Source organism: Diabrotica undecimpunctata, chromosome 1 (genome assembly GCF_040954645.1).
Source record: "Diabrotica undecimpunctata isolate CICGRU chromosome 1, icDiaUnde3, whole genome shotgun sequence".
Taxonomy (NCBI): Eukaryota; Metazoa; Arthropoda; class Insecta; order Coleoptera; family Chrysomelidae; genus Diabrotica; species Diabrotica undecimpunctata.
This window is the reverse complement of record NC_092803.1, coordinates 75,934,432-75,947,245: the sequence shown is the minus strand read 5'-3', so window position 1 is coordinate 75,947,245 and position 12,814 is coordinate 75,934,432. Positions and strand designations below refer to the sequence as shown.

The following is a 12,814-nucleotide window of genomic DNA, read 5'->3' as shown; positions in this document are numbered from 1 at the left end:
TTAATAAATTAACACACATTTCTAAAATATACCTATTGAATAAATGTAAATAACTTTAAATAATATAAAACTCACTTTTTTTATAACAAACAATTACGCAATACCTTCATCCTATTTCACTTATTAATATCTCTCCCCTAAAGAACTTCCCATCTAATTATCAGACAGTTACAATAGAACCGATGATTACCCATCACCATCAATCCAGGATAGTTTGAACTCTGTTATACAAATCACTAATTAATAATTCTTGTACCGGCATGTAAGTAGTATTTTTAGTTATTTACTATTTTATTTCAATTCATTAGATTATCTCATGCCATTTTATTGGTTTTACTTTGTCTGTGTTACGTCCCTCCACATTCTCTCCCTCCATATTCTCAGTTTTTATTAATAATTTTTATTATTTTATTTTTATATTTTAATTCTTTACTTAACGTGTGTGTATGTCTTGTCATCGTAAATCAATACGGACCTGTACAGTCCCCCCCTAGTCTTAAGGGAGCAAGCTACGGGACGACACGCATTTTCAATCTTAGTTTAGATATAGTCCTGTATAAATCGGCGCGCTAAACACTCCAGTATTTTGTGTAACCGTGACCACGCGACCCTTTTGAGAAGATTTCTGTTCCCGAATCAGCCCAGTGCACTGAGGAAGAAGAAGAAGTATACATCAACATCACAGGTACCGTAATTTGATTGCATACACACATAGTATTTATATTAATTGATAAATTTACATATAACTTATTTTCATATTAAAATTAAGCCAGCACCTAAATAAACAATTATGAGTGAGTGTCTCTTATAGAACTTAACACAGTCTGCTTTAATCAATTCTTAGTCATATTAATAATCACAGACATATAATATTGGCATAATTGCTGTAATTGTTCTCTTTATAAGAAAACACCCTAATGTGGGTTTTTTTGTAATTTTACCTATTTTTATTAATTTTTTTTTGTAAATTTGCTAACCACTAAACATTTTTTAATACTGATCAAAACTTGTTTTTATCAAAACTTGTTTTGATCAGTATTACAGAGCGGTGTTTTAAAAGCCGTTTACGGTGCCTAGAGTACGAAGATGCGTAAATTTTCATCAACTCGGCGAGCTAGATACGGGGTGGATAATTGGCCCAAGAGAAGCAGGACTTTCTTTTTAAGAAATTGCGAATACGGTTCACAGAAGTGTAGGTACTGTGTTAATATTATGGAAGTACCGGAATTCCGGAGATTCCAGAGAGAAAAATTTTAATTTAACAAAATTAAATTCATTTTACAAAACAAAAATTTTTTTTAATAAAATGAATATATTTTCTAAAAATAAACGGTAAAATTAAGTAACATTGAAAAAACAAACATAAGGAACAAGAGAATTAAGACTAGTAAGATATATATGTTTATATATCTTAAAAATATATCATAAAAAATATAAAATAAAAACTAAAATTCTTAATTTATTTTATTAGGATTGTTATTAATGAATGAATAAGAACTTTTTTGTATTTTCAGAAGTTAACCTACTCCTATTATCAACACATATCTTATTAATTTCTGAAAATATTCTATCTGAACAAACACTAGTTGATTGAAACCCTAATACTCTGGGGTATTGTAATTTAGGAATAAGAATTTACAAGAAGAAGAATTGAGAGTAAAGTTATTGAATGTACTAATAAAGAATGCCTTAGCTCAGAGGAATCAATTTACAGTGCATTTTTTTACATGTGTGTACATTCAGCTGCCTATATCATAGTGGTGTTAAATATATTTTTTTGTTTTACCAATGAATTTTATTTCTCGACTCCTAACATAACAATATAACATTCCTTTTCCTGATATAACAATATCTTTGAATGTTTGTTTATATTAAATTATTATTTTAACTTCGACCAGAAGAAAGATCAGGCTGATTAAGTTTTGTAGGTAAGTAGGTGGACGGAGTCCACCTAATATATTTATTATTTGTTTATATAGTGTGTCGACCGAATTTATTTAATAATTAACTGTCGATATCTTTCCTTGGATTTGGTCTCAGAACCTAAATATTTTTCCTTACCTCTTTTCTTTTCCAAGGTTTTTTAATTTTCTCCTTGAACCCCAAAAGTTAAGTGGCGCCCTGTTTCTATCTTATCTTATTTTTGGTAATTTTACCCGTCTATCTTTTTGTTTATTTCTATATCTATTCTAATATCTATTATCTTGTTCTACCTTTACTTATTTCGTCCGTTGGACCCATTTCCGGTTCCAAAAGCTAGTTTCGAACCCACGACTCGCTCTCCACCAACTATCTGGCTGCCGTCCGCAGTGTCTCCATTGGTGACCTTTCTAGCAGCATCCAAAAAAGTTTTCCGAGGTTACAATATGTGTCTGAATAGCAATTAAATACCAATTAATATATTACCATATTATAAATACCAATTATTGTATATAGGTCGGATCAGAGACTCCTTATAAAAACCTATTTAAAAAAAACGGCATTAAATCTTCCCCTGCCTTAATGAACAATCTAAATAAACTTTAAAAACCCCTTCCCTATTTATAAAAAAAAAAACTAGTAAGTTTACTTGGTTATATGCATATAAACAGTTTACACTGATTGTAAATCAAACCAAGTATCGATAATTTAGAGATTTAAAACGACTTACAGGGATTTACATGAATGTAAAATTGATAAAAGCTTATCTGTTTCAACAGCTAGTTCCACAGATAATAGATCCACATAGGGTTTGACCCTCTTGGCTCTACAAAAACCCACGACGATGAAAGGCTGATTGGAATAAGACTGATTTCTCCAAATGAGTGGATGGATAAATGTAAATATACTCTGGATGGTTGGCTGGTGACGAATCTACAAAATAACATCAAGAAAATTCCAATTGTTTCTAAGAATGGTTATAACAGTACATATTTCACATAATATCGTACGACAAATGGTCTACGCAACTATGACTTTTTACCGTATTGGAAAAAAACGAATAAAAACCTAATGAGGAATGACGCATGTTACAATACAAATGAAGGCCATAATTATGAAATTATGACATAAAAAATTTGATTCTATTTTGTTTCTTACAAAATGAGTAACGATATATATATATATATATATATATATATATATATATATATATATATATATATATATATATATATATATATATATAAGTAGTCCAAAGTTTTTTGACTAGTTTGGAAAAAATATATGTAAATACTTTTTTCTTTTTGGGTGTGGTAGTCAATAAAAAATAGAGCTTTGCTAAGGCGTACTATTTATTCTGAATCCAAGCTTTCGGTGGTTTTTTGCCACCTTTATCAAGGTCTACAAAGAAAATTACTATGTTGTAACAAACTGAATGGTGCCAAAAAAGGCTGTAAAAAACTATAAAAAACTTACCCGAATGTAAGATTCGTGGCATAAACAACAACGTTAAATAACATGATAAAACTGAGGTTGCAACTAAACTTAAAAATGTTACTGTTAAAAAACACTTTAAAAATTACTAAAAACGTTAAAAGTTAAAAACAAAATGAAGGACGACATGTTGAAACAGTCGTCGTTGCAGGCTTGATTTCAGTCACATTTCACGAGCAGAAAGAGAAAGTGAGTGGATAATTATTGTTTAAATAGTTTGGAGAAAATACAAAAAACAACTTTGAAAATAACGTCTAACAGAATACTGTTAGTGAATTTTTAGTACTGCCAACTGTATTACCAACTTGAAATTAAGCGGGAAATTAAAAATGTAAATTATAACATAAGCAATCGAAAGAAAATAGTATTTAGTAAATAGGTTTAGAAAAAACAACTCAAAACAAAACAAAACTGAATTAGTAATTGCAGTTTGATCGTAAATATTCAATTAATAATGAAATTTCAAAAAAAGGAAAGAACCAAAGAAAACTCTGAGATGCAAAATAGCTCAGTCAAAAGTCAATATAAAATTGTAAATTTTGCTAAGATTCTGGATCTCAGATCTCTTATTAAGATTGTTATTATCACTCTTGCTGATATGTACCATCTCTAAGAAAGTTCTCTTGAATTTATTTTTCTCTCTGGCTAATATTTTTACATTGTTGAAATCTATCTTATGGTCTAGATCGATAGTATGCTCTGCCAAAGCACAAGTAGGTTTGTTTAATCTACAATCACTCTTATGAGAAATAATACGGCTAGACAGATTCCTTCCAGTTTCACGTACATTGAATGCAATAAACAACATCTGTAGTCTCTAGAGTGGTTAGGGGTTGTTTTATTTTGCTATACAGCTGACGTATGGTTTTGATGTTCTTGTTAGCTATTTTGATATTCTTAAAGTCTTTAAAAATCTTAGTGAGTTCAACGGTTAGTTTCGGAATATATGGAAGGGCATAAAAATACACACTTGTTGGAGCAGAAATATTTTGTGCTGAGGGCACTGATTGTGACATAGTAAGTATGTTGTTTCTATTAACAAAGGGGACATTAAAAATTAATTTATTTATCAGTCTTAGAGGATATGAATTTTCAACAAAAATATTGCGTAAGAGGTTGAGATCATGTTGGAGATAATCCGGATGAGACAACCTTTTGACACGTTCTTTCATCGCTAGGACTAAATTAGTTTTCATCCTCGGGGGGTGGTAGGAGTGGTAGCTTATGAATCTATTGCTACATATGGGTTTTCTATACCATTGTGTTTTCACAACATTATCCTCACATCTATGCAAACTCATGTCAAGGAAAGGCAAAGATCCTACCCACACTTGCAATTCACATGCGAGGAGGAGCTTACATTCGGGTAAGTTTTTTATAGTTTCTTACAGCCTTTTTTGGCACCATTCAGTTTGTTACAACATAGTAATTTTCTTTGTAGACCTTGATAAAGGTGGCAAAAAACCACCGAAAGCTTGGATTCAGAATAAATAGTACGCCTTAGCAAAGCTCTATTTTTTATTGACTACCACACCCAAAAAGAAAAAAGTATTTACATATATATATATATATATATATATATATATATATATATATATATATATATATATATGGATACTAAAAGAACCAATTTTATAAAATAAATAATTAAGATTGCTTACCTGAGACGGGGTGCGTAGCGTTAGAACTTTAAAGCGATTGTCATTATGACGTGGTTTGATATATAATTTATTGTTATTTAAGTTTCTTGCTTGTTTCGAATTGCTTTAATATTTAATGATGGTAGTAACTAAAATTTCGAGATATGTAAAAGACCCTCACTTTTCAAATTTATCCCAAATTCGCCACCAGAGATATGGAAAGCTACTACGCACTATAGAGTCTTGATCCCAACTGGCAAGCTGATTTCTCTTGTTACTGAGCCACAGTTGACATCAACAACGACCTCTTACATTTTAATTTAGGGCATGGGCGTATCTAAGTAGGTAACTCCTACATGCTGGGTTTGATATAACTGCTTAACCAAATTATTTAGGGCATCCAATGTTCCAAAGTGTCTGTTCCATCACTCAATTGGGTCTTATTTATTATAATTAATCAGCATTTCAGAGTAAACTTCAAGTATAAGTAAACTCAACTTGAGTATGTTGGCTTTCGAATATTTCATAATGGATGTAGATGTTCAAGGTGTCACAAAGTTTTGTCTACCAGTTAAAGGTATTTCATGCTCATCTTCGCTAATAATAACCACGCTCTTCCTATTATCTACTTGTTTTTTAGATTTAGACTCATGGATTTTTTTCTCAACTTTGATTTTAATAGCTTCATAGCTTCAACTATAGTATTACTTGACAAATAAAAAGGTTTTATGACTGGGATCTAAAATAGTAGATACCGAAAAACAATCCTTGTACTCCTCATCGGAAAACCTTTTATTGATTCCAGCAATGAGAGTTTCTTTCATAGTTCCAACGCCGTATAACTGTTCTATTTTATTGGAAAAAACACGCATTTGTTGCAATCACTTAGAAAATAACTAAATTTGTGCTGCGTATAAGTTTCGTTACTAAGTAATTTAACTCACATATTACAACGGGTCCCATTGATTACTGCTTAAATTATTTATACCGCCAATTTCAGTACAGTCAGTGTTGCAAAACACAACCCATTACTGAAAATAAAAATCGCGAGTAAAATGAAAAACGAAATAGGTCGGAATTCCTTTGTTTACTGCAAGCGAACCAACAGAATGAATTAAAATCGCTGCACTGTCGCTGCCAGTTTGATAAATATTTTGATATAGCTATAGATCTGCAAAATTTGCATACATAATGAAATTAAAAAGCTAAAGTATAAAATTTCAGTATATCTGAAGTTTAAATATATAGCAATTGCAAACAAACATTAAGGTGGGTACACATATGCGAGCCGAACGGTATAAGTACCGTACGCGTACAGATCCTTGAAAAATATTCTACATCGTACTGATCGCATACTTATCTCGATCCATGGAAAGCGACAAACCGACAACGAACACACATGTGCGAAATGATTCATTTTATTTATAATTTGGGTACTGATTTATGTTCCTGTTTTTGCTTGTTTAACAAAAATAAAAATATGTACAATAATCAGTTTACTGTTTTCTCACGTCTCTCTAGGAAGGAACAGGAACACGTCATTCACACAATGTCGATTTGATGACACAATAAAAATGTTCGCTGCCTCTAGTAAGCGCCGTCCAAACTGAAAGACGAGCTTCCTTTGAAGTCGTGAAATAAACCGCAACAATTTGGTTCGCGACGAGTCACGATGAAACAGTACGCAAGCGGTTTTTTCTGCCGGACACATTAACGAATATAGTGTTCGCATACCGTATGCATACCGTTTGGCTCGTATATGTATACCGACCTTTAAGTGTTACAATAATTCTTTATAGGTAGGACTGCCAGGGTCACCAATGAGGAAGTGCTGAGAAGGATTGGTCGAGACAAAAAATTGTTGAGAACGATAAAAGTACGCAAGACTGCATACCTTGGACACATACTAAGAAATAATAAATATAGCCTTCTGCAGGTCATCATGCAGGGTAGAGTCGATGGCAAAAAGGGAATAGGTAGAAAGAGGAAGTCATGGCTGCGAAATATTCGAGACTGGACAAACATGACTGTAGACGAATTATTCCACGTTGCAAAAGACAGAGAAGCTTTTAAAAATGTGGTCGCCAACCTCCGGTAATGGGGACGGCATAGGAAGAAGAAGAAGGTCCTGATCCGGCCGAAATTCTATAGTCCGGCCCGGTTAGCGGTAGGAAGTCTGGTTTCATTTCATTGGCGTAAAGAAAACCAATCACGAAGATAGGGGGCACAGGACGGCGCTGAAGAAAAATAGAGCGTTAAGATCGTCGAAAAAGTTGATGGCTCTAAGAGACCTCTTTTTCACTACCCGTTCTATTGCAAATCAATGGATAAATAGTTTATCGCAAACGGCGATTTTATAGCTGCTATTTGAAAATCGCAGTTAGCAACTGTTATGGAAAAATAAAATAACAGCGATTCTGAATACAGCATTTATAAGAATATGCCAATCGAATAGCAATAGAAATGATGAAGGCGATAGTGCGATACCCCTTCTATAATATTTCATGCGGTGTGCAGGATGTGCGAGATACACCTGTATACGTATAAGCTAAATAATTACCATTATGTAGTGGTTACTGGAAAAAATATATTTATTTATGACTAGTTTAAAGTTTTCGATTTTAATACTTATGATACTTTGAAGTAATTAAATCACTAAAGTAATATACAGATAAATTATTATGCTATTAAGTAGAGCTAAATAGTCATTTTTCTGATAACCTATTCGAAAATAATTGTATCTAGTGAATAAAGCATTAGTTATTAGATATTACTATTTTAAGAGTTGGTATTTGTATATTTTTTAAATACAAAATGTCTTTAACCCTTTAAACGCCGAATCATTAAAAACTGTAAACAAATTTCAACTATCCATAAAAAAGATGTTATTGGGATATCTTTTATAATTTTGTTTTGTGAAAAAAAAAATAAAATGCTGTTTTTGAGAAAAAAACCATGTTCCCAAAATGGGAACGTTGGCATCTATAAGTCACAACATATAACAAAGTAATATCATTGCAGTAAAAACATATTTTATTCCATATATTATAACAAAACTAACAAAATTTAAAATAAAACTATAAATCTAATGTTACAAATAATATGTTAGCAAGGTGAGTGATATTTATCAAAACAAAAATTTTTATGTAGACGCTTTTCACATTTAGTACACTCTAAGCGTGTGTTTCTTTGGCATACAGTACATCTACCTTGTGATGTACTTTTAGAAATATGATTTATTCCATCAAATCGTATATCTCTAAGAACTGGACAAGTTGGACCACCTTTTCTTTTTCTTGAGCTTGCTCCAACTTTGATTAGCGCCATAGCAACATTTCTTCGAAAATCCAAATGAGTTATAGTACTTTCAGGATTTACGTGTTGGTAGAAACGGAATGCTGCTACCACCGCTAAATTTAAGGAGTGAGAAAATAAATTCCACCACCATTTTTTTGATCTTAATCTTGGACGATAACTAGCACACATTCTATCGCAAAGGTCGACACCACCCATTCCAAAATTGTACTTCTTGATCAAATTTGGTTGTGGAACTTCTTTTCTATTTTCAGATTTTACTCTTCTTGTCGCATTTTGGAGCGGACTGATGGAGAAATGATTGCTTGCTATTGTAACTGCAGCGTTGTCATTCCACTTGACGCAAATAACTGTACCATCGGATTTGTAATCAAATGTTCCCCGATCTTGCTTCTTTATTGTTTTTGATGATACCAATGGACATTTATTTATTCTGTTCTCACGCACAGTTCCACATGCCCGAATACCTCTATCACACAAGCTTGACAATAGTGAATAACTGGTGAAGAAATTGTCAAAAAATACATTATGGTTGTTGGGGTTCTCAATTACTTCTAACATTTTATTTACAACGTGGGAACCTAAAGGCATCTTTCAATCTATTGTTTTACCGCAGTATATCTCTAAATTATAGGGGAATCCATCTTGTCCGCATAACATCCATATTTTGAAACCGAATCGTATTTGTTTATTTTTTATGAACATCTTAGCCGAGTGATGCCCATGATACGGAATCATCGATTCATCTATGCTGAGATTTTCATGGAAAACTCCAAATTTTTTGAAGTTTTGTTTCAGCATATCATATAATTCTGCAACTTTTGCAACTTTATTACCAACTGGAAGGTTGGCATTATCACAAATATGAAGATAACGTTTTATAAGTCGGAACCTTTGCCGACTCATTATTTTCGAAAAAATTGGAGCCTGCATGTCATCTGCAGTAGACCAGTAATCATCCTCAGAAGGAACATGGTGATATCCGCTTATCAAAAGTAACCCCAAAAACTGACGAAGTTCTTCCTCAGAAACAGTAAAGTTGTGAATATTTTTATCTCTATGAGCGTAGAGTTCGGTATTATGACGAATAAATTGAAAAAATTTCGAACTCAGATTTGCCCAAGTGTTCATCGCCTACTCTTGGTGGTGTGGAAGCTTGAGCTTGAATTCCAACCTTCTCACTCTTTTTCCATTTACGTTGAACCGATACATTTTCTTCCTTATCTTCGTCGGAAGATTCATAAGCGTGAATTTCTACTTCACCGGGTACTTCGTCTGGTATATCAGGAATATCTAACACCTGATCGTCAATAGTATCCTCGTCGCTTTCAGTACCTTGATCAGCTGAATCAGGTGGAAGAATAACAATATCCACTGGTTCTGCGGACGTTGAAGCTTCCACATCGTCGAGTGCATGTATTAGAAATCTATGCCTTCGTATAGATGATCTAAGTGTATAAAAATATATCTAAGTATTATGCTTTTTTTTGTTGCCACCAACTTACCCATAAAAACTTTTTGGATCCAAAGATATATCCATTTTTTCACTGAAATAAAACTAAAACTCAAAATTATTATAAACACCACGTGTTTTCTTCGTCGTAACGTCGTGACGACTAATCCAAGCCGTTACAATTACGCGCGGTAATTCTCTAGGGAACCTTGAATAACAGTGTTTCGCTGTTGCCAACGTTCCCATTTTGGGAACAATGAATGCTGAACGTGATATCTTTAGAAATAAGTTACGTAAATGTGTTTTTTGTAAATATTTCCTTTATATAAAACATTTACTGTATTTCTATTCAAAAATAAATCACAGTTTGGTACATATCGACTCCCAGTAACAACTTTAGCACAAAAAAGCAAGTGATATGAATTTGGACGTCATTTTGCGCGGTTTCTAGATGAATCCCGTAAGTAAAAAAAACATTTCAGCTAACAGAAAGTAAGAATGGGACATACAGAAAGCATATTTGTTACAATATTTGAAAATATTTCAATATTTTCTGAATCCAACTTATTTTTTACTGTGTTCCCAAAATGGGAACGTTGGCGTTTAAAAGGTTAAAATGGAAAGTGAGTGAAATGTGGAACTTTTTTAAACCCATTGATGAAGTTTGTAAAACTTCTCCCACGAATTTAAAATCACATATTTGAACGTTCTGGAACCGCCCTTCATTCCAATGCAAAAAAGTACGTATATTTCGTTGCTAATTTTTAAAAATTGACATAAACTATGAATTTTCAATTATTTTGATATGAAATAAATAGAAAAATAATCTCGATAGGTGGCGTCATGCGACCGTACTTGTTTCGTTTACTCAATATTCAGTAGAAAACAAAATATTGCTTGCAGTTTCTAATAATGCCCTTATTAAAAATGCAAATAAAATTAATTAAGGAACTTTTTTGTCAAGTCAAGACGATCGTAACTCATTTCCAAAAGAGTTACAAGGCTAATGAGGGGTAATAGTCTTATCAGCGTAACTTGGGAAAAATCACTTTATAGTTGCTTAATGATATTCTAGCTCGTTAAAACTCTACTTTTTATATGTTGAAAAGATTTCTAGAGCTCAAGAAAGCAATAAAAAGTTCACTCGCGCTCATTGATAAAGAACTTCCTATTGTTGTGAATTTATTAATTGTTATGTCTTTAATTTATAATGTCTTTATCAAAAGGTTCTTATCTAAATTTATTAAAAAGCACAATAACTGATATTAATTTATTTATCACTAAAGATACATAATTTATTAAAAAGCGAACGTAACATTTATCGCGGGCGCGAATCTTCTTTATTAACTGACTTCTTCCAAATAAAATGTCCTGTTATATACTCAGTACCGTTAGACTCGAAAAGTCTAAAACCTTCTTGAGTAGACGACGGCGAAACGGTAAAGGCAAACTGGATTTCCCTCACATCGGTTCGACCTTATTCTGGAAGGTCGTTCAGGTACATAGAAGCCTCTCGTAAAATCTAAAACATATTAGAATTAGTCATCATATATTTTACAGTTATTTTTAGGCCAGGATATTTATCGTAACACTATTATGAATGTAGCCTATGTTTAAACATTTATGTTGTATCTAGATTGTAGCTTGTATTCTAAAACCATTTGAAAATGCTAAAAAAGATTTGAAACGTTTTGATTTTTTGAAATAAATTCAGGTGAAAAATGTGAGAATGGCGAACAATGTATTACAGTGGCGGTTTTAGAAAAATATGCAGAAGAACTTCACACAAAAAAATATTTCAGAAACATATTTATGTCCTAAAACAAAATCCGCTATTTCCACTGATAGTGATAAACAGTCAATCTGTGGCTCTTTTGACAAGTCCGTGACAGTATCTCAACCTCCGGTAATTAGCAAATACCTAGCATTCACCTAGAAATGAAAATCCCTTAAACTAGTTGCGAGAATACAAATATCACTATCACTTTTTATCAATAATAGTACCAGAAAAAACTTGTGCTATGGCTTCCTCAGTTCCGTGTGAAATGCTGTGTTCAAAAGCTGGGCAAGTACTAAATGAAATGAAAGAAGAACTAGACTCAATGATAAGAAAACAAAAATGTTATTATTTCTAAATTAATATGAATTACCAATACTGTGATAATATTGAATAATAATTAAACTTTAGTTTATCGTTGCTAACTTTTTTTACAGCGTACTTTTGTGATGGTACACCAAAAGCCATTTTTCACAAAATTTAAAAAGCTGGTTGGATATTTTATAGTAGTGCACCTTGAAAAAATATATTAAGTAATACAATAAACCTGATATCGGGGCAAAAATTAGATTCAAATATATAAAATTGAAACTAATTTGCCCGTGCAACTTTATTTCTAACTCATCAGGTTTTCTTTTAGAAAAATATTTACATAATAATTAAATTAAATTAGAGTAGAATAATTCTGACAATTATTTTAAGTTTGTGTGGTTTTTTAAATTTATATTTAATTATTTTTATTGTTTCAGAAATAAATAGTTAGTATAATTATTTTTATCATAATAATAATTAATAATCCTTCGCCGTTACTGCTAATTTCGTAATTAATATATGTGCATCCATAAAAAGCAAGTTGCCTTTAATAAGACTGCGATCATTTTTTCATCCCTATAATGTTCAGCTTTGATGCTAATATATATCGCAACCACCTGCTATTAACCGTTATGTTATATAATATGCATCAGGTTGTCTACAACAAAACTGCGATCTGTAAGTAAACATAGCAGCGATTTAAAAATAGCAATCGCAAATAGCAGTGCTATTGAAAATAGCAACTTAGCTCATGACTAGTCCAGTCAGAGTCAGAATACGACGTTGTGAAAGACGAAATCCACAATTTTTGTCGAACAGCACGTGCCCGCGCTTTTTGGATCATGGTATGGGGTGTCATCATTTATGGTTCAAACCCATCTTTAATCTTTGTCAGAGAACGTG

At 32.2% G+C, this 12,814-nt stretch overlaps 1 protein-coding gene across 1 annotated transcript; it reads right to left on the bottom strand.

Annotated features, from left to right (window-relative positions):
• Positions 1 to 9,447: 9,447 nt before the first annotated feature.
• On the bottom strand, positions 9,448 to 10,003 carry LOC140432342 (uncharacterized). Its single transcript, XM_072520181.1, has 2 exons — positions 9,875 to 10,003; positions 9,448 to 9,817 (listed from the first exon to the last, which is right to left on the bottom strand). Exons 1-2 carry the CDS (start codon positions 9,907 to 9,909, stop codon positions 9,448 to 9,450), a joined length of 405 nt encoding a protein of 134 aa, XP_072376282.1. The 5' UTR covers positions 9,910 to 10,003.
• Between the last annotated feature and the right edge of the window lie 2,811 nt (positions 10,004 to 12,814).

Bases quoted from the DNA above. Each gene is read 5' to 3' on its own strand.
- LOC140432342 (XM_072520181.1), bottom strand. From the start codon at position 9,909: ATGGATATATCTTTGGATCCAAAAAGTTTTTATGG. The intron at 9,818-9,874 runs GTAAGTTGGTGG...TTATACACTTAG, and splicing joins GATCCAAAAAGTTTTTATGG to ATCATCTATACGAAGGCATA.